Source organism: Moschus berezovskii, chromosome 4, assembly GCF_049115385.1.
Source record: "Moschus berezovskii isolate FMDL1 chromosome 4, NW_MosBer_1.0, whole genome shotgun sequence".
Classification (NCBI taxonomy): Eukaryota; Metazoa; Chordata; class Mammalia; order Artiodactyla; family Moschidae; genus Moschus; species Moschus berezovskii.
In genome coordinates, this window is record NC_142463.1 from 64,773,588 (window position 1) to 64,796,979 (window position 23,392).

The 23,392-nt window shown below is 38.8% G+C and overlaps 1 protein-coding gene across 1 annotated transcript in view; it reads left to right on the forward strand.

The window, feature by feature from the left end:
* CLCA2 (chloride channel accessory 2) overlaps positions 1-23,392 on the forward strand; it is a 48,009-nt gene that overhangs the window by 19,145 nt on the left and 5,472 nt on the right. Inside the window, exons 9-13 of the mRNA XM_055401556.2 lie at positions 343-449; positions 6,225-6,449; positions 9,301-9,571; positions 12,610-12,780; positions 16,158-16,391. Coding sequence (XP_055257531.2) covers positions 343-449; positions 6,225-6,449; positions 9,301-9,571; positions 12,610-12,780; positions 16,158-16,391 — 1,008 coding nt within the window. The remainder of the gene's footprint in view (positions 1-342; positions 450-6,224; positions 6,450-9,300; positions 9,572-12,609; positions 12,781-16,157; positions 16,392-23,392) is intronic.

Consider the following 23,392-nt stretch of genomic DNA (forward strand, 5'->3'; position numbering starts at 1 on the left):
ACATATAGCGAAATAGGTAGCAATTAACCTAGATTGTCCAGGAATTACCTTCATTAAATATTTATTGAGTTCAATAAATATTTATTGAGTTTTTATTGCATACCGGATAGAGCTCTAGACCCTACAATTACAGCCATGAATAGAACAGACAAAGCCACCTGCCTCAGCCATCCACTCACCACGTGACTGTATAGGATACCTTGTATAGCAAGCCAAGCACAGCACCTGTTTTCCCCAAACTCACCCTCTTAAGCAAAGGAAGTTTGTTAGGAAAGGCCTATCATTTTTATCTTTTGTATTACTTTACATTTTAATAGCTAACATTCCACTTTTATATTTCAGGAGGTTTAAAGTTCTTTGTTCCAGATAAATCCAATTCCAATAGTATGATTGATGCTTTCAGTAGAATTTCCTCTGGAACCGGAGACATTTTTCAACAACATATTCAGGTCAGAATTTCCTCAGTATTTTATTTACAGATGGGTGAAAGAGGAGCAAGAAAAATAGATGAATTGTGCTAACTGCCTCACTAACCTTATTTGAATATGTAACAGTCCTTGTTAAATTAAAGGAAGGCTTTTAATGAGCTTCTTGACATCACAAGAACCAGGCTCCATCTTTATCTGATGTCTATACTTCTCAGACCTATGAGTCATCTCACAGATGGTGAGTGAACCTCCCAAGTTAATGGCTTGATGGGAGCAATGAAGTCAGTAAAGTATTCTAAGAAAACATTTAACATGAAGATTATGTGTACACAGTAAAAGCAATGATCACAATTCTATCATTAGATGTGGATAAAGATGAATTTTAAATGACAATATATATTTTAGCTTAGAGTACAATCTGCTCTCCTGAATAATCTTTCTACCTTTGATTTTCTCTTTAATAATATGAAATAAAAACAAATGTTCAAGAAAGTAAAAGAAAAAAATTAACAAAACATTGTTCATATGACTCAAATTAGTTTCCAGACTTGGCCACCTCTCCCCCATTCTTTACATATCATTAGCGACTGAACTGAACTGAGCCCCATTAGACTGTGGGCAGAAACTATATGTAATCCCCTTCAATAGTACAGAGTACAGCACAGAGTGTGTTTGGCACAGTAGTCAGCAACCAGAAACACTTGTGAAATTGGTTTGGACAAATAACCCACAATGTCTTTGCTCTTATTCACCAATAAAATTGTATGTTCTTTACAAGTCTGAGCAACTTTACAGTGTTGCTAATGTATTTATTTAATAAATATAATTTTTCAAAGTTATGGATAGATTTGTATCCTCTGTGAATGCACAGCAATTAAATGAAGAGGATCTGGTGTCAGCTAGCCTGGGCTCTATGCCCATTTCACCTCCTTGCTGTGTGACAGCTTCCTTCCCTGTCTCAATGATTTCATCTGTGAAATGTGAGTGACAGCAGCACTCATCTCAGAGGGCTTTGTTATGCCCTCTGAGGGCAACATGAATGAGATTAACACATGAACAATGTTTTGCTAAATTTTTTCATTTACTTTTTTAAACATTTTTAAAATTTCATATTATTAAAGAGAAAATCAAAGGTAGGAAGATATTTTCAGGAAAATCAAAGGTAAGATTTTTTTCAGGATGAGCCTCTTATCCTCCTCCATCAGAGGACAGACAAAATGAAAACCACAATCACAGGAAACTAACCAAACTGATCACATGGACCACAACCTTGTCTAACTCAATGAAACTATAAGCCATCCATGTAGGGCCACCCAAGACAGACGGGCCATGGTGGAGAGTTCTGACACAACGTGGTCCACTGGAGAAGGGAATGGCAAACCACTTAAGCATTCTTGCCTTGAGAACCCCATGAATAGTATGAAAAGGCAAAAACATAGGACACTGAAAGATGAACTCCTCAGGTCAGTCGGTGCCCAATGTGTTACTGGAGAAGTGCAGAGAAATAGCTCCAGAAGGAATGAAGATACTGAGCCAAAGTGGAAACAACTCCCAGCTGTGGATGTGACTGGTGATGGAAGTAAAGTACAATGCTGTAAAGAACAATACTGCATATGAACCTGGAATGTTAAGTCTATGAATAAAGTAAATTGGAAGTGGTCAAACAGGATATGGTAAGAGTGAACATTGACATTTTAGTAATCAGTGAACTAAAACAGACAAGAATTGGCGAATTTAACTCAGCTGACCATTATATCTACTACTGTGGGCAAGAATCCCTTAGGAAAAATGGAGTAGCCCTCATAGTCAGCAAAAGAGACCAAAATGCAGCACTTGGATGCAATCTCAAAAATGGTAGAATGATTTCTGTTCATTTCCAAGGCAAACTATTCAAAATCACAGTAATTCAAGTCTATGCCCAACCACTAATGCCTAAGTAACTGAAGTTGAACTATTCTATGAGGACCTAAAAGACCTTATAGAACTAACACCAAAAACAGATGTCCTTTTCATCATAGGGGACTGGAAGGGAAAAGTAGGAAGTCAGGAGATTCCTGGAGTAACTGGCAAGTTCAGCCTTGGAATAAAAAATGAAGCAGGGCAAAGGCTAACAGACTTTTGCCAAGAGAAAGCACTGGTGATAGCAAACACCCTCTTGCAAAAATACAAGAGACAACTCTACTCATAGACATCACCAGATGGTCAACACCGAAATCAGATTGATTATATTCTTTGCAGCCAAAGATGGAGAAGCTCTATACAGTCAGCAAAACAATACCATGAGCTGATTGTGTCTCAGATCATGAACTCCTTATTGCCAAATTCAGACTTAAATTGAAGAAAGTAAGGGAAACCACTAGACCATTCAGTTCAGTTCAGTTCAGTTCAGTCGCTCAGTCGTGTCCGACTCTCCGCGACCCCATGAATCACAGCACGCCAGGCCTCCCTGTCCATCACCAACTCCCGGAGAACTCAAACTCATGTCCACAGAGTCGGTGATGCCATCCAGCCATCTCATTCTCCGTCGTCCCCTTCTCCTCCCGCCCCCAACCTTTCCCAGCATCAGAGTCTTTTCCAGTGAGTCAACTCGTCGCATGAGGTGGCCAAAGTATTGCAGTTTCAGCTTTAGCATCAGTCCCTCCAATGAACATCCAGGATTGATCTCCTTTAGAATGGACTGGTTGAATCTCCTTGCAGTATAAGGGACTCTCAAGAGTCTTCTCCAACACCACAGTTCAAAAGCATCCATTCTTTGGCGATCAGCCTTCTTCACAGTCCAACTCTCACATCCATACATGACCACGGGAAAAACCATCGCCTTGACTAGACAGACCTTTGTTGGCAAAGTAATGTCTCTGCTTTTTAATATACTATCAAGGTTGGTCATAACTTTCCTTCCAAGGAGCAAGCGTCTTTTAATTTCATGGCTGCAATCAGCATCTGCAGTGATTTTGGAGCCCAAAAAAATAAAGTCTGACACTGTTTCCACTGTTTTTCCCTCTATTTCCCATGAAGTGATGGGACCAGATGCCATGATCTTTGTTTTCTGAATGTTGAGCTTCAAGCCAACCTTTTCACTAGACCATTCAGGTATGACCTAAATCAAATCCCTTACAATTATACAGTGGAAGTGAGAAATAGATTTAAGGGACTAGATCTGATAGACAGAGTGCTTGGAGAACTACGGATGGAGTTTCGTGACATTGTACAAGAGGTGGTGATCAAAATCATCCCCAAGAAAAAGAAATGAAAAAAGGCAAGATGGTTGTACAGGAGACAGGGACCAAGACCATCCCCATGGAAAAGAAATGCAAAAAAGCAAAATGGCTGTCTGAGGAGGCCTTACAAATAGCTGAGAAAAGAAGAGAAGCAAAAGGCAAAGGAGAAAAGGAAAGAGTTCCAAAGAATAGCAAGGAGAGATAAGAAAGCCTTCCTCAGTGATCAATGCAAAGAAACAGAGGAAAACAATAGAATGAGAAAGACTAAGACAAAAGACTAAAACAGTAGAATGGGAAGACAAAGATCTCTTCAAGAAAATAGAGATAACAAGGGAATATTTCATGCAAAGATGGGCACAATAAAGGACATAAATGGTATGGACCTAACAGAAGCAGAAGATATTCAGAAGAGGTGGCAACAATACACAGAAGAACTATACAAAAAAGATCTTAATGATTCAGATAACCACGATGGTGTAATCACTCACCTAGAGCCAGACATCCTGGAATGTGAAGCCAAGTGGGTCTTAGGAAGCATCACTATGAACAAAGCTAGTGGAAGTGATGAAATTCCTGCTGAGCTATTTCAAATCCTAAAAGATGATGCTGTGAAAGTGCTGTGCACAATATGCCAGCAAATATGGAAAACTCAGCAGTGGCCACAGGACTGGAAAAGGTCAGTAAGTTTTCACTCCAAGCCCAAAGAAGGCAATGCCAAAGAATGTTCAAACTACCGCACAATTGCACTCATTTCACATGCCAGCAAAGTAATGCTCAAAATTCTCCAACCTAGGCTTCAACAGTATGTGAACCAAGAAGTTCCAGATGTTTAAGCTGGATTTAGAAAAGGCGGAGGAATCAGAGATCAAACTGCCAACATCTTTGGATCATAGGAAAAAAAAAACACATAGTGTTCCAGGAAAACATCTGCTTCTGCTTTATTGACTATGTTAAAGCTTTTGACTGCGTGGATCACAACAAATTGTGGAAAATTCTTCAAGAGATAGGAATACCAGACCACCTGACCTGCCTTCTGAGAAATCTGTATACAGGTCAGGAAGCAACAGTTAGAACTGGACATGGAACAACAGGCTGTTTCCACATTGGGAAAGGAGTACGTCAAGGCTGTATATTGCTACCCTGTTTATTTAACTTACATGCAGAGTACATCATGAGAAATGCTGGGCTGGATGAAGCACAAGCTGGAATCAAGATTTCAGGCAGAAATATCAATAACCCCAGATATGCAAATGACACCATTGGTGAAAACAAAGAGAAAGTAAAGAGCCTTGATAAAGGTGAAAGAGGAGAGTGAAAAAGCTAGCTTAAAACTCAACATTCAGAAAATTAAAATCATGGCATCTGGTCCCATCACTTCATGGGAAATAGATGGGGAAACAATGGAAACAGTGAGAGACTTTATTTTCTTGGGCTCCAACTCACTGCAGATGGTGACTGCAGCCATGAAATTAAAAGATGCTTGCTCCTTGGAAGAAAAGCTATGACAAACCTAGAAAGCATATTAAAAAGCAGAGACATTACTTTGCCAACAAAGATCTGTGTAGTCAAAGCTCTGGTTTTTCCAGTAGTCATGTATGGATGTGAGAGTTGGTTCATAAAGAAGGCTGAGTCTTGAATAATTGATGCTTTTGAATTGTGGTGTTGAAGACTCTTGAGAGTCCCTTGAACAGCAAGATCAAACCAGTTAGTCCTAAAGGAAATCAACCCTGAATATTAACTGAAGGACTGATGCTGAAGCTGAAGCTCCAGTACTTTGGCCACCTGATATGAAGAGCCACCTCACTGGAGAAGACTCTGATGCTGAGAAAGATTGAACGCAGGAAGAGAAGGGGAGGACAGAGGACGAGATGGTTGGATGGCATCACTGACTCAATGGACATGAGTTTGCTCCAGGAGATGGTGAAGGACAGGGAAGCCTGGAGTTCTGCAGTCCATGTAGTCGCAAAGAGTCGGACAGGACTGAGCAACTGAACAACAACGATAGAGGACTTTCATAAGGATTGTGTAAGATAATATATGTAAAGCATTTAGCACAGTGCCTGTCATCCGCCGTTTACATATGTTACGCACACATACAAGTCACAATTTCACACAAAGTTTAGGTGCATTCAGCTTAAATCACGACTAAATGTTTTTTTTTAATGTACAAAACCCAGCTGAAATACATGTCTGATTTCTTATCAAAATACATAATGGTATCTGGACAGATTACATACAAATTAATTAGAGCATATTCACAAACAAAAGTAAAAAGAAGCTTGTTTTAACTGCTACTCTGAAGCTAATGTTGATTTGGATAAGAGGCAAATATAAGAACACCTAAAATCTCCTGATAAAAATTAATGAAGTGACATGTGTACTAGCTACAAAAATATTTTATGTCTACTGAACTTATAATACTTTGCTGAAGCAAATATTTTTATATGAAAAATAATTTGTATACTTAGGACATGTTAGAATTAAATGGTTTTTATATCTGCCAATTCAGTTTTGTCATAAAAACAAAGAAAATATGGAATAATATGCTGGAAACTGTCACATATATTCTTTTGAACAGCTTGAAAGTACAGGTGAAAATGTTAAACCTCACCATCAGCTGAAAAACACTGTTACTGTGGATGACAGTGTGGGCAATGACACTACCTTTCTAGTTACATGGCAGACAAGTGGTCCCCCTGAGACTGTATTATTTGATCCTAATGGAAGAAAATACAACATGGATGATTTTATCACCAATCAAGCTTTTCGGACTGCTCGCCTCTGGATTCCAGGAACAGCTAAGGTAGGTAGGTGTTGTAAGCTTGTTCATAATGACAACGTTTAGTCAAGCACATGACTTTCAAATGAATCACAGAACTAAATGCATTGTGTAAAGGAAATCAATTCTGATATACCAAAATTCTACTTTAAATTTATGAGGGAATATTGTGAATGTTCAAAATTTAAAAGGAACGAATCAGGTATGTTCAAAACTTCAAATTGGATACCAAAGCCTTCTCTCACTTCAACAGTGAAAATTAGTATTTATGTAGTGCAAATAAGTTTTTGCTTACTTCCTTCTTTACAAAGTCTATATAGAATACTTATCTGTACACTTAGAAAAAAACTCTCTACTTAGAATTTATAATATAAACACATGCAGAACATATGTTTTGGAACACCTCCTATGTGCAGGGTCTTGTTCTAGGTGCTTTACAATAAAATGCCATAATAGGAATAAGAACAGGGTACTCAGAACACAAGAAGGCATTTGCAGGCAGTAGGGGAAGGAGAATGCTTCCTGAAAGTGAAGACATCGAAATGGAAATATGGAGGACTAAGGAGCCAGAAGGCTGATCGCCGAAGAATTGATGCTTTTGAACTGTGGTGCTGGAGAAGACTCTTGAGAGTCCCTTGGACTGCAAGGAGATCCAAACAGTCCATTCTAAAGGAGATCGATCCTGGGTGTTGATTGGAAGGACTGATGCTAAAGCTGAAACTCCAATACTTTGGCCACCTCATGCGACGAGCTGACTCACTGGAAAAGACTCTGATGCTGGGAGTTATTGGGGGCAGGAGGAGACGGGGACAACAGAGAATGAGATGGCTGGATGGCATCACCGACTCGATGGACATGAGTTTGAGTGAACTCCGGGAGTTTGTGATGGACAGGGAGGCCTGGCGTGCTGTGATTCATGGGGTCGCAAAGAGTCGGACACGACTGAGCGACTGAACTGAACTGAACTGAAGGAGCCAGAGGCATAAATGACATTCTGGGCAGAGGAAACAGCACATATAAAGGCTTATAGAAAAAGAATATGGCTTTTCATAGAACTGTAAGCACTAGTTTGATGTGGATGAAATACAGAATAGCATAGAAAGTGAAGATTTAGGGGAAGAAGAGGAGGGCGTGATGGGGCTAGACAGATATACACGAGTCAATAAGAGGAACAGTTAAAGGGAACCACTAAAGGTTGTAAGCAGGGTAGTAAATTCGTTAGATCCACTCTTGCATTGCCTGAATGCAGTCCCTCTTCTGTTCTGTTGGTCTTCACCTCCCCTTCACGTGACTGTTGATAGCCTCTGCTAGGTCTTCCAGCCTCTGCACCATCATCCTTCCTTTCAAGCACCTTTATTAGAGCAATCATTCTGAAGCACAAGTCCTACCAAATCTGTGTCCTACTCAAAATTCTTTGATGGTCTCAGAATAAAATACATCCTTATTACTTTCTGGCTTCTGCATAAACTTATCTCTTTCTTAAAATTATTTTTTAATTAAAAAATTTTAATATAATTTTAAAGGCTACTTTCCATTTACAGTTATTGCAAAAGATTGGCTGTATTCCCCAGGTTGCACAATATATCACTGAGACTCTCTTACATACTATTTGTACCTCCCATTTGTACCTCCTGACCCCAAGCTTATCTCTTAACCTTTCTCCCAAATACCTTATGCTCTGCCCCTACCTTTCTTCACACTCATCATGTTCTTTTCACAACTGTGCACAAGGACCAGAACACTTTACCTACTTCTTGCTGCTTTTGCCTGACCGCTTTGTCTAAATTAGGTGCCCTGTATCAAAACCCTTATTACGCCCACAGAGAAGTTTTCCGCCCACAGAGAAGTTTTCCACCCACAGAGTTTTCCATGTGGAGTTTCCATCATGTGTCTGTTACTATTATGTTATGAGTACAAAAGCCAAAAAAAAAAAAAAACCCAGAAAAAAAAAGATAGATAATCTCGTTGCTTGAATTGTGACTTCACTGTAAAATGGTAAAGCATTGTTTCCCAATGAAGAAGGCTGGGTAGGGCATTCAGGCATCTTAATTTTATAGTCAAACCTTAACCCATTGTTCTCTTCTTCCTCCTGCTCCACTGTGTTCCTCCTGCTACTTCCAGGCTTTAAGAAGGAGTAGCAGCAAGAATGAGGAAAAAAGGGAATACTTATGGACAATTTTATCAAAAGAACAAATTTCTGCTACATTGTAGTTTAAGTTTTTTCTTCTAGATATTATTTTGCAGGTTTCCTTCAGGCAGCCCAAGAAGATAAAGAGAATGGCATCTAGCATTATTTCTATAATTCAACATAGACATTATGAAATCCTGATCTATTAAAAAATAGTATTCCTTTCCTTGATCCCTTATAGTGCATGTGGATTTTGTTGCTTGAGATTTCTGGGTCTGGGAATATTGAAGAAAGTAGAGGGAAGGAAGGATACTATTGTCTTTTAGTCCAGGTTATCCACATAAATCATAATTGTCCACTTTATTTGCTATAATTTTTTCCATTATGTAAGAGTAATAAAATTACTGAACCTCCTATTGGGTGAAGGAGCTCAGATTAATATTTGCCAAGTACTTTGAAGCTGGACACTTATTATTATTCTCTAAAAATGTGAATCAAGTTGTGTCCTTCCCCACAAACAAATTCAGGGTTTAATTCCCTAAAGAGAAAGTGGGTTGTACAGTGAAAGTCATGTAAATACTGAATTTAGTTATCTCTTAACCGATATTACTCTTCCTGACATTCTTTTGTATTATTTTAGAAAATGCAGTATCAACAAAACAAGAACAATAAACCCTTGGAGGTCAGGCTTGCACTTTAAAATAAGGGTGGATTTTCTTCTTGACAAAAAAAGTCTTTGTTTTTCAGCCTGGGCTATGGACTTACACACTGAACAATACCCACCACTCTCCTCAAGCCTTGAAAGTGACAGTGACCTCTCGCGCCTCCCGCTCAGCCATGCCCCCTGCCACTGTGGAAGCCTTTGTGGAAAGAGACAGCACCCATTTTCCCCATCCTTTGATGATTTATGCAATTGTGAGAAAGGGGTTTTATCCCATTCTCAATGCCACTGTAACTGCTACAATTGAGCCAGAGACTGCAGATCCAGTTATGTTGAAACTTTTTGATGATGGAGCAGGTAACAAGGAATTCCATGTCATTTTTCATGTTCTTAAGAGCTGTTCTGATGCCGCAATATCAATATGAAGTTATTTTTTTTTAATTCTCTAAATTTATATTTTTTTTCTCACCTAATCTTATGAGAGGAGAAGGCAATGGCAACCCAATCCAGTGTTCTTGCCTGGAGAATCCCAGGGACGGTGGAGCCTGGTGGGGTGCCATCAGAGTCAGATCTGACTGAAGTGACTTCACAGCAGCAATCTTATGAGATTCTCAAATTGTCATAGTCATTGACATACCAAGTAGCTACAGTTTTCCATCTGCCCAGCAAAAGCAAAAAGTGAACTTGGGAAAAGAGAGTCCCCTTGAAGTTCCTAAGAGTGGCTGTGTGTGAGCAGCATCGAGGGAGAAAGTCTCCCAACATTCAGGTCTTGGCTTCCACTTGTCCTGTGACACTGACACATTCAGTAAGGTCACTTGGGAATAGGCATGCCCACATTCCTCTCAGATTCACCAGTTTTACTATGCACTGAAATAATTGGATTAGACAATTAAATAGTAAATGAAAACCCAAAAAGGGAGCTGCTTGAACTTGTGAGTCATGAGATGTCATAGACTATTCTTTAGTCAACTAATTCAGTTTATGAGAGAAAATAGCCAGTGCCTTTTACATGTGTTATTTGATCACAAGAAGACCAGGCCAGCAAGCCTAGTGGAATCAGGATAGAGATTTTTCCATCACTGGAAAAACAAAGCAAATAAAACCAAACTCTGCCTCAAAGCACTCATTCTGCATAGAGTTAAGAATTTCATCATCATATCTCATAGCACAGCATCAAGCTGGGCAAAGAGCAGCAGCTGTGCTCTTTCTGACTAACTTGTGTTAACTTTTTTTTAATTCATGGGGTCGCAAAGAGTCAGACACGACTGAGCGACTGAACTGAACTGAACTGAACTGTGTTAACTTTTAAAAACAAACTCCTTTATTGTTTTCTCTTTCCTGTTCTGTTCTTTTCCTAGTCTAAATTCTCAGAATTACAATAGACCTCAAAGTTTATGTTGGCAGCCCCAATGTTTGATCTACCAGCAAAATCATATTCCTTCCCTTTGTTGTTTCAAAGGTAAATTTTTTTCAAGAGCCTCATGTTTGACAGTTCCTTAGTATCTTGCCATGGCAATCTTGTATGATATTTATGAAGCAATTAAATTCATTCAAAGGATTTTAGTTTAAGTCCTCCTCAGACAATACCAGAGAAGTCCTCTTGTTTTGCTACTGGAATGGATCCAAACAACTTTTCAGACTCTGATGCTTATCTCTGGCCACACCTTTCACTTTTTGTATATAGTCCAAAAATACACCTGGGCTGGCCTGGAGAACAGATCCTGCTGTCTTATGCTCAATATGCTCAATTGGCTTTTATATTTATTCCCTGGAACTATTTTATTTATTTGATGTCAAAATTTAAGCTGGATGCAAGAAACAATGAAAAGGCTGTTTAAACATTAAAGTGTAAATTTTGATTTCCCCCCTGTATTTACACACTTGCATATAGTTTTCTAATACTTATTTTTATTATGGAAATAGTATTTATCAACTAATAAAATGAACAATAATAAAATTTATACTAATAAAATGTCATAGTTTAAAATGTACTTTCTTATGCATACTCTCAAGTAATCATCACAATCACATGTGAGATGTTATGCCCATTTTACAAGAGAGAAAACTGAGGCTCAGAGGGATCAGCTACTAAGTGGCAGATCCAGACCTTAAAAAAGTCCCCTGAGATCCAAGTCAGTGTTCTTTCCCATTTCTTTCTGACTCAGCAATTAAAAGAGGTAACAGTGGTAACCATGGCAGGAAGAGATTTGGCTTTATCATTTCTCAACAAAGATAGACCTTTACAAATAACTAAAACAATAAATATCAGATCTGGTTTCTTTCCAGTACATAAAAATGTTTTCTAAAACTATTATGATCATAAAGTGCTTAGTGTTTTTTGTTTTAATAAAATATACTCCCATTTTTCTCATGTTAAGAAGCAGCCTTGCCTCTCTAGTTGAGATTCTGGAGCCCTTCAGTGCAGGGCTTGGGTGTGTGGTGTGAGAACTGAACTGACTCTAGAATAGGACAAGCTGCTTGCCCCATGTGGCCATCTGCACTTGAACAGTGAATGTGATCTCCTGCCTAAGCTCCACCTTCTATGGCTGCCCTGGAGTCCAGGCCTTTCTACCATTCAGTCACGTACTTGGTTTGGAATTGAATGGCTCTCTGAGGAGCAATGCAAATGGAAGAAAGTCTAGTGAGCTTTCAGAATGCCTCCAGAAATAAGACACATTCTCCTGAAGCAGACAAATCCCAAAGCCTGTCATACTCCAAGTCAGTGAGCCTCTTCAAATTGAGAACAACAGTTCCATGTATCCTCTAATGAGGAAAGTAAATAATTTCACATTGTTATATCAACTACCAAAGGTTTTTTTAAATCAGGTCTTCTGGGTATTCATAAATATCTTGAATTTGTATGAAAGTGTGTGTTTATGAGAATATATATTTATTCATGGGGAACAGAAAACTTTTACCTCAAAAGGGTCTGTGACTATAAACCGACTTAAGAATGTATTTGGTTTCTATGAAAACCTAGTACTATTTTCAGTGATAGAAATGAGAAGTCTAAAGGTGATTAAATGCTAAAAAGTGATAGGATACTCCGGGAGTTGGTGATGGACAGGGAGGCCTGGTGTGCTGTGATTCATGGGGTCGCAAAGAGTCGGACACGACTGAGCGACTGAACTGAACTGAACTGAGCACTAAAGCAGGTAGAACTCATTCACCTTTAGAAAATAAATTTTCAGAGGTGAATGAATCACAAGGAGAAATTATAGAGCCAATGGACTATTTTAACCACCTGATAATGTCAAAACTAGCTATTAGCATGCCAGCATATGCCAAAAATTGGAAAAATAAGGAGAATAAATCTTATTTAATGATTTAATTAAATGTTAGTAATCAACTGTGATAAGTACTGACCTTGAGGGTTTTTTTATATATATAAACAGGTGCCGATGTTATAAAAAATGATGGAATTTACTCGAGGTATTTTTTCTCCTTTGCTGTAAATGGTAGATACAGCTTGAAAGTGCATGTCAACCATTCTCCCAGCATGAGCACCCTAGCCCACTCTATTCCAGGAAGTCATGCTATGTACGTACCAGGTTACATAACAAATGGTAAGAATCATAAACACTGTGATTTGAATAACCTGATTTAGTGTGTGTGTTTCTAGTGAGTGTGTGTATGTGTGTGTACTAGAGAGAGGTGAATTTCAAAACTCGTGCAAGTCAGTGCATAGTTTGTTGATTATCTCTTCAATCTTTAGTGATTTATGGTAGTGGATAACAGGAAGGCAGGAGGTAATTCCCACAGATTATTTGACCTCTTTCTTGTGACTGTTTTATCAGAATTACTACCAGGCAAGGGGATTAATTGAATTTTCTCAGTTCCAACTCCTATATTTCTCTATAGAGCTTTAGGCAAAAGGAAGAGGCAAAAAGTTGTTAGCAGTTTAAAGAAGGAAGCAAGCAGCCCAAACAATCCACACAGGAAATGAGTTCCTGGAAAAATATGAGTGTGGATATTACGGGAAAGTGAGGGCTTCCTGAAGATGTTCTGCTTTCCTTCAAGATAAAAGTGCCAAATGCATAGACAATACACATCTCTTTTATTTATTTATTTTTTTTGGAATTAATCTCTTTTAAACACCATTATTATAGTAGTTCCTGATAGGAAGCAGTGGTTAAAGGATAACAAACAGAAATATACTGTAGTCTTTAAACATAATCTTAAAAATGTTTGGAAGCATTCTTATTTGCAAAACAGCAGAATCTTTAAGAATACTTACATGTATTTTAGCAGCTATAACCAATCATTTGGACTATACAATAGCATGATTCTATACTTTTCTACTATATGTATTTTTCAGTAGAAAACAATTAAGATGCTACAGTAGATTTGCATCTCCTGATATTTTTTGTGTTGCTAGAATATAACTTGCTCTCACCTATATTTAAAATAATTTGATTACTTCAAAACCAGTGTAAATCAATTCTCAAGGTAACTCAACTTTACTACCAAGATATGATTTTGTATCTAGATGTAATACTTCATTTCTAAATAGATATCTCCTCCTTTATATTATACAACAGCGTTTTGAAAGCCTACTAAGTGACAGGCTTAGTCCTAGGAACTTGGGATTCCAGGACTTACTGATATCAAATCAGTAAGACTTGATTCCTATCAAGGAGCTTGCAGACTACAGACTGGTGTCTTTTTGAAAGCCATGAATTTAAAGGATTCAAATATCAGTATCTACAGTACACTGAGAATAGAAAAGTCAAATTCAACTCTGCTTTTATCTGTGTGCTTCTTATAGGCCCTTGATAGCACAGAAAGAGAAATTTAGATTTCTCTAAGCATGCCTAGCTCACATAACATCCATTAGCTCACTTTCAGGTGATGACCCTGAATGTGCACAGTATGGCACAAAATGGCAGCCGCGCTGTTTTCACACAACCGAACCTCCAGACACTGCAGCAACCACTCCCTTCCTCCCCTCCCCAGGGCCTCTGCTGAATCTGCAGTAGATCCCACCCACCTGCTCATTCAGAGCTTGAGAGCTCTCCCTTGCATGTTCCCACACTACTGATCCCTCTGAGCAGCATTCAAGAATATTAAAAAGAAATTTTGTTGGTCCCCCTTAAGCTACTGTCCACCTCTTTACTCTCTGTCATCTAGTTCCTTGAAATTAAATCTGTCTGTACCTTCTTGCCTCACTGCAAGCAGACTTCCAGCCACATGACCATGACTCTACTGGAATTGCTCTGGTTCTAGTTACCATTGACCACCTGCTGTTAAGTCCAAAGGACACATTTCAGTCCTCATTTTACTTGACACAGCTGATTGATTTCTCCTTTGTCATTTCCTGGTTTCTATGATACCACACTCTCCGAATTACCTCTTATTCTCTGGAATTTTTATTCTTAGGCTCGTTTTCCCCTCCTCTTTTTCTGCCAAGCCTCTAAGTGTTGGCAATTATCAGAGCTTAGTCTTAACCATCTCACTCTTCTATCTGGAGCCTGCCTGAGTTTGAAATCTAGCTCCTCCATTTACTAGTTGTATGACTTTGGGCAAGTCACTTGGACTGTATGCTTAGCTTCATCATCTATAAACATGGGGGTAATTGTGCTCTCCTCATAGCACTGATGAAAAAGTTAAATAGTTGATACATGGAAGGTACTTTAAAAAGTGCCTGATATATAGCAAGCACTCAGCAAATGCTATTTGTTTTTACAGCTGAAATTCTTACTGGGTAATATCATTAACCTACATGGCTTTAATAACATCTTTATGCTGATAACTTCCAAATTTGGAGGTTCAAAATTATTAAATGTAGCTAAAACTTCTTCTTTGAGCTTAAACTCTGTGTCTAACTGGCTCCTTGACATCATCAATTAGAAGATTTACAGGGACCACAAACCTTGAAATTTTAATTTGTCTTCTCCTCTTGGTCTTTCTATTTGCTCATTTTAGGAAGGTGGAAGTTATTCTTTTTGTTCACCAACTTTCTCTCCTTTACCATTCCATATTCAAATGCATAACCAGATTTTGCTGATTTTTATCTCCAAAATGCATCTAAAAATGCCTACTTGCCTCGCCTCCACTGCTGTCACCAGCCCAAGCTACCATCTTCTTCTATCTAGACTGTTGCAGTAGCCTCACTGATCGCTATGCTAGTCCATTCTCTGCTGAGAGCAGCTAGAGTGACCTGTCAGAGAGCAAAGTGACCATATCACTGCCTTGCCTCCCCACAGCATGTAAGATTAAACTATAAAACTATTACAGTGGCCCACAAGGTCCTGCCTGAACTTCTCTCTCCTGTCTCACCTCAAACTATCTTCCTTCTAGATTTAAATTTTTCTAATATGCAAAGCTCTTCCATACCTCAGGATTTTTTACTCAGCTTGTTCTCTCTGCCTGGAATGTTCTTAACCTCCACGCTCTACCTCCCTGACTCCTACTAATACTATAGGAAATTTTTAAATGTTACTTCCTTGATACCACTTTAAATTATTTGTTGTTGCTTAGTTGCTAAGTCCTGTCTAATTCTTTATGACCCCGTGGACTATAGCCCACCAGGCCCCTCTGTCCATGGGATTTCCCAGGCAGGAATACTGGAGTGGGCTGCCATTTCCTTCTCCAGGACATCTTACAGACCCAGGGATGGAACCTGCGTGTCCTGTATTGGCAGGCATAGCACCCTTCCTTTTTTTTCTTCCAACATTTGTCACAATTATAAAACGTGTTTATAAAGAGAACTTATATATTTCGTGAGGGATACTGTTTTGTCTATGATTGCTGGCACAGCATACGCCCTCAAAATACTTATTGAGTGAAAGAATGGTTGAATGAGTAAAAGAACTGTTGAATACACTTATTCTAAAGATGTAACAAAGGAAATAAGGTCTTAAAATGTCAATAATCTATAAAAACAAGCTATCCAGGAGATTGTAATTTGTTGTTTTGGCTATTCTTTTCTTTGATGTCACAGGTAATATTCAGATGAATGCCCCAAGAAAATCAGTGGGCAGGAGTGAGGAGGACCAAAAGTGGGGCTTTAGCCGAATAAGCTCAGGGGGCTCCTTTTCTGTGCTGGGCGTTCCAGCTGACCCATATCCTGATGTGTTTCCACCATGCAAAATTATTGACCTGGAAGCTGTAAAAGAGGAAGAAGAGGTGATTTTATCTTGGACAGCACCTGGAGAAGACTTAGACCAGGGCCAGGGTAGGTTTCTTGTTTTCATTATCTATTTTTCTACAAAGTGGCATTTCCAGTAACTGTCAGGGGTCAGTTGGGTAAAAACAGCTTTGGGGATTTACAGCTGACAAAGTTTCAGAGGGTTGTCATGAAAAGTTTTGAGTTGCTGATAAGGCCATGTATCCTGGAGTACAGGAAGAGAATGTATCAGCTCCCCAAGGATTGAAGAAGTCCAGGTAGACTTACTGACACTAATATAGAAACCTCTGTTGGAAACATAAATATCACATGTAACAGTGATCTAGTCAAAAGAAATGGGTTTTACATGACAGAGACTTTTAAATACTGGAGGTGATTAGTCTTCTGAAGATTGAATGGTAAATTGTAAATTCAAGGATTTACAATTCAAGCTTAAGGGAATAATTCCTGTAAGTCATGAAGTACTTGGCACACTGTCCTCTCCTACTTCTGGTGCTCATTTTTTGCTAGGGAGGCTGGGACCTCTTCTCCAATTTGAGGCTTTCTAGCCCTTGCTTGGACATGATGAGTTCCTTCTTCTACCCTCTCGTTTCTAATGCTTTTATGCCAGCCTCCAGGCTTCCACCTACCTCATTTCTTGATAGCAACTCAACAGATCAACAGACTAAATTTCCTGAAAGAATAAATGTTCCAACATCTTTGCCATTACCAGAACATGATTATCATTGGTTACACATGAAATGGTTGATTTCCTAAAGCCTCTGATTGAGATTTCTGTAGGAACCAACCTTCTATCTTGAAAGCTAATTTGTCAATATCAGTGAATAACAGCGGCCACCTTAGGCCTTTGCCAGTCTTGCTTTCAAAGTGGGTTTTCTTTTGGCTTATAATTCTCTCCAGAAAGCGTCTTAATTACAAATAATTCTGCACTGCTGAGAAACAGCCAATATTGTAGTTTTGTCTTGAAAAATCTGTTATCACAGTCTATCTCTTCTTGCTAGAAAAGAAGGAAGAGAAATATTTTACCTTCTAATTTAAGGATTCTCCTAATTTAAAGTTTGGAGATATGAATTGATTGAAACTGTGGGATGGGTGTATCACTGTATAATGGAAACAGCTGTAACTTAACATTTGAGCCAAAAAGTAGTCCCCACTGTGACAACAAGTCCAGCTGTTGGATCTTTGGCAGTTTGCTTAAATTCTATTAGCCTCAGTTGCATATGTGAAAAATAGAACTAAGTCTATCTATTTCACAAAGTATTATAAATAGGAACTAAGGTGACATATATAATACAAAATGGAGGAGAAAGAGGGCCCAGTAAATTTCCTGTGCTTTTGATTTGTGTTGCTAGAGTTCTCTAGCTTCCTATTTGAAGTAAGCGGCCACCCACACTCACTCCCATCTTTATGTAAAAGTAAGTGTGGTGCCTGCCATCTAGTATTTTTCCTCTTTCCTCACTGCCTCAGAAGCACAGCAGTGTGAGAAGAGGCAAGCTCAGACTACTGGTAACTGTGTTCCCAGTTCTCAGTGGTTTCAACTATACCACTGAATTAAGAGTACAAAGAAAATGGGTGTACAGTATCAGTGATTTTGAATGGCTTCAGAAGAAGAAATACAGCTGAATGGGGCTTTAGAACTGATATTACAAAGGGCTTTAGAAAGGGAGAGAGGATTTCACACATTCACATAAATGGCCCTGCAGGATGGGTAGGGTGACTCCAGCCGGATGACTAAAGCACATCAAGCCTGTTACGATGTGAAATCTCAAATCACAAAAGATCAGGAGGTAGGGAGTGGTTAGATGTGTATTAACTTGCTGAGATCACTCAGTCATAACTGACTTGATGACCCAGCAATGGCAAAATTGACCAATTAGCCATGAGTATACCAACTAGCAAGTAGGTGCCTGTTTAACTCATAAACATGTGCTTTCATCCCTTCTTTTTTTTCACAAATTGTTGTCTAGAAAGGTGTGATATTCACCTCTATCACCAGAGTTAAAAACAATCAGGGTATGTCTCTGGCATTATAATTATGAAAAATTTCACTATTCTTTTTTTTTTATTTTTTTTTATTTCTAAAAAAGAATTTTATTAAAAAAGCACAAATGCAAAGAAATGAACAGAGGAAAATTTATGCGTCGAACCTGGACTGGTCACTTATGATAATATACATGCTACAATTCCATTCTCTTCAATCATTCCACCTTCACCCTCTCCCACAGAGTCCCAAAGACTGTTCTAAATGCCTATGTCTCTTTTGCAGTCTCTTATACAGGGTTTAGGTTACCATTTTTCTAAATTCCATATATATGCGTTAATATACGGTATTGATGTTCTTCTTTCTGGCTTAGTTCACTCTGTATAATTGGCTCCAATTTCATCCACCTCATTAAAACTGATTCAAATGCATTCTTTTTGATGGCTGAGAAATACTCCATTGTGTATATGTACCAAAGCTTTCTTATCCATTCATCTGCAGATGGACATCTAGGTTGCTTCCATGTCCTGGCTATTGTAAACAGTGCTGCAATGAACATTGGAGTACATGTGTCTCTTTCAATTCTGGTTTCCTCGGTGTGCGATCGCTGGATCATATGGCAGTTCTATTTCCAGTTTTCTGAGGAATCTCCACACTGTTCTCCATAGTGGCTGTACTAGTTTGCATTCCCACCAACAGTGTAAGAGGGTTCCCTTCTCTCCACACCCTTTCCAGCACTTATTGCATGTAGACTTTTGGATAGCAGCCATTCTGACTGGTGTGAAATGGTATCTCATTGTGGTTTTGATTTGCATTTCTCTGATGATGAGGGATGTTGAGCATTTTTTCATGTGTTTATTAGCCATCTTTATGTCTTCTTTGGAGAAATGTCTGTTTAGTTCTTTGGCCCATTTTTTGATTGGGTCACTTAGTTTTCTGGAATTAAGCTGCAGGAGCTGCTTGTATAATTTGGAGATTAATCCTTTATCCGTTGCTTCATTTGCTATTATTGTCTCCCATTCTGAAGGTTGTCTTCTCACCTTGCTTAGAGTTTCCTTTGCTGTGCAGAAGCTTTTGATTTTAATTAGGTCCCATTTGTTTATTTTTGCTTTTATTTCCAATATTCTGGGAGGTGGGTCTTGGAGGATCCTGCTGTGATTTATGTCGGAGAGTGTTTTGCCTACGTTCTCCTCTAGGAGTTTTATAGTTTCTGGTCTTACATTTAGATCTTTAATCCATTTTGAGTTTATTTTGGTGTATGGTGTTAGGAAGTGTTCTAGTTTCATTCTTTTACAAGTGGCTGACCAGTTTTCCCAGCACCACTTGTTAAAGAGACTGTCTTTTCTCCATTTTATATTCTTGCCTCCTTTGTCAAAGATAAGGTGTCCATAGGAGCGTGGGTTTATCTCTGGGCTTTCTATTTTGTTCCATTGATCTATATTTCTGTCTTTATGCCAGTACCATACTGTCTTGATGACTGTGGCTTTGTAATAGAGCCTGAAGTCCGGCAGGTTAATTCCCCCAGTTCCATTCTTCTTCCTCAAGATTGCTTTGGCTATTCGAGGTTTTTTGTATTTCCATACAAATTGTGAGATTATTTGTTCTAGTTCTGTGAAAAATATTGTTGGTAGCTTGATAGGGATTGCATTGAATGTATAAATTACTTTGGGTAGTATACTCATTTTTACAATATTTATTCTTCCAATCCACGAACACGGTATATTTCTCCATCTATTCATGTCCTCTTTGATTACTTTCACTAGTGTTTTATAGTTTTCTATGTACAAGTCTTTTGTTTCCTTAGGTAGATATATTCCTAAGTATTTAATTGTTTTCATTGCAACAGTGAATGGAATAGTTTCCTTAATTTCTCTTTCTATTTTCTCATTATTAGTGTATAGGACTGCAAGGGATTTCTGTGTGTTGATTTTATATCCTGCAACTTTGCTGTAATCATTGATTAGCTCTAGTAGTTTTCTGGTAGAGTCTTTAGGGTTTTCTGTGTAGAGGATCATGTCATCAGCGAACAGGGAAAGCTTTACTTCTTCTTTTCCAATTTGTATTCCTTTTATGTCTTTTTCTGCTCTGATGGCTGTGGCCAAAACTTCCAGAACTATGTTGAATAGTAGTGGTGAGAGTGGGCACCCTTGTCTTGTTCCTGACTTTAGGGGAAATGCTTTCAGTTTTTCACCATTGAGGATAATGTTTGCTGTGGGTTTGTCATATATAGCTTTTATTATGTTGAGGTATGTCCCTTCAATTCCCACTTTCTGGAGAGTTTTTATCAAAAATGGATGTTGAATTTTGTCGAAGGCTTTCTCTGCATCTATTGAGATAATCATATGATTTTTATTTTTCAGTTTTTTAATGTGGTGTATTACGTTGATTGATTTGCGTATATTGAAGAATCCTTGCATTCCTGGGATAAAGCCCACTTGGTCATGATGTATGATCTTCTTAATGTGTTGTTGGATTCTGATTGCTAGAATTTTGTTAAGGATTTTTGCATCTATGTTCATCAATGATATTGGCCTATAGTTTTCTTTTTTTGTGGGGTCTTTACCAGGTTTTGGGATTAGGGTGATGGTGGCCTCATAGAATGAGTTTGGAAGTTTCCCTTCCTCAGCTATTTTCTGGAAGAGTTTGAATAGAATAGGTGTTAGCTCTTCTCTAAATTTTTGGTAAAATTCAGCTGTGAAGCCGTCTGGACCTGGGCTTTTGTTTGCTGGGAGATTTTTGATTACAGTTTCAATCACTATTCTTAAAAACCTTATTAGCAATAAATGAACAACTCATATATATCACTGTATATATGGTACCAACTCTTTACCATATACAAGATACTGTAAAAAGATGACAAAGTATATGAAACAAGCAAAATATTACCAGATCATTATTATAAATTTGGGAATATATGTGGACAAGGTATTATGGAAATGGATTATTTCCTTAACTCTTCATTAAGAGTGTGGGTTAATAACTGTTAAAAGTGAATTTTTATTATTTACTGTGTGCTAAGTCGCTTCAATATGTCCAATTCTTTGCGACTCCATAGACTGTAGCCCGCCAGGCTCCTCTGTCCATGGGATTCTCCAGGCAAGAATACTGGAGTGAGTTGTCCTGCCCTTCTCCAGGGAATCTTTCCAACCTAGGGACTGAACCTGCATCTTTTATGTCTCCTGCATTAGCAGGTGGGTTCTTTACCACTAGCACCACCTAAGCAATATTAAGTGCCCGGTACAGTGCTAAGTGAAAGTGAAAGTCGTTCAGCTATGTCCAACTTTTTGCGACCCCATGGACTATATAGTCCATGGAATTCTCTAGGCCAGAATACTGGAGTGGGTGGCCTTTTCCTTCTCCAGTGGATCTTCTCAACCAGGGAACGAACCCAGGTCTTCCGCATTGCAGGCGGATTCTTTACCAGCGGAGCCACAAGGAAAGCCCAAGAATACTGGAGTGGGTAGCCTATCCCTTCTACAGCGGATTTTCCTGACCCAGGAATCAAACCAGGGTCTCCTGCATTGCAGGTGGATTCTTTACCAACTGAGCCATCAGGGAAGCCTATAAACAGTGCTAAACATTATATAAAGGTAATTTAAGATGGTATTACACTCCAAGAACTTATAATCCTATGTTAAGAGAGAAAAGACATAAAATAGTCAAAAAACCATTTTATGGATTACACGGTGCCATTTGTACAATTCAGACTTTGGGAGCTAAAGGTATTAAAAGGATGTAGAGTGGGTGGAAGCTGATCAAAGGCCAGATTCTAGTGCCAGAGGCCTGAGCAGAGCCTTTGGAGTAGTGACAGACCACAAAAGCACCAAACTTGCACTTCCTTCCTTGTACTGAGAAGATTCCCCATGTGTCTAACAGCCTGACTTTCAAATTGTTTCTTCTGACATCTTTTCATTGTGTTCTTATACAACTGTCATTGAATATATTATCTTTACAAATTGTTGAAAATTTGCTGCTTCTGCAAAGCTTTTCAGTGACAATAGTTTTTTCCCACCTCAGTTATGTTTCTTGTATGGAAGAAGGCTCAATGTAGGAGAAACATAAAATAAGCCTTAAGGGATGGTTTGGATTTCAAATGAAGAGAGGAAGTGGGAACTGTACCCACTGACAAAGAGTAAACTCCCTGAAGACTGGGTCAAGTTTTTGATTCTCCATGTACTAAAACTTTATTGGCAAAGATGCTAATGAAAGTGTAAACCTTGGTTACTGGAAAAGTAGCTTATTAGGAAATAGGAGACAGTGTAGCCTAGCAGAAGGCTACACAGCGTAGTGTTAAGGTATTGAGCTCTAGAATCAGATGGACCACCTTTTATCTATGTAGCCTTAGACAAGTTACTTGATTTCTCTAAACTTCTGGTTTCTAGTCTGAAAAAGCAGATAGTAAGAGTATCCATCTTAGTTGAGAGAACTGCATGAGAAAAGGCACAGAGAGGGATTAAAACAGTGTGTGTGTGTGTGTGTGTGTGTGTGTGTGTGTGCGCGCGCGCGCGCGTGCGCGCACGCTAAGTTGCTTCGGTCGTGTCCAACTGTTTGCCACCACATGGACTGTAGCTTGCCAGGCTCCTCTATCCATGGGATTATCCAGGCAATAATACTGGAGTTGGTTGCCATGCCCTCCTCCAGAGGATCTTCCCAACCCAGGGATTTAATCTGTGTCTCATATGTCTCCTGCATTGGCAGGCAGGTTCTTTACCACTAGTGCCTCCTGGGAAGCCCAAAACAGTGTCTGGTCCATACTAAGTGCTCAGTAAATAACAGCAGTTATAGCATTTTGGAACCTGAAAGGATCTTAAAGATAAACTAGTCTGACCCCTTGTTCTAAATGCAAGGGAATGTTCCTGAGAGGTTAAGTGTCTTGCTCATGGCCTTGAGAGCTGCTTTCATAGGCTGAAACATACTGGGAATGTAGAGGTAGAAGCCAAAACTAGAGATATACCTAAGAGGTCAAAGATACAGAACCAGCCCATTTTCTTTCTCACAGGGAGACAGCAACTGTTGTAAACAGAAAGAAACCTTTCATGAATGTATGAGCTGAATTAGTTTTGAGTCT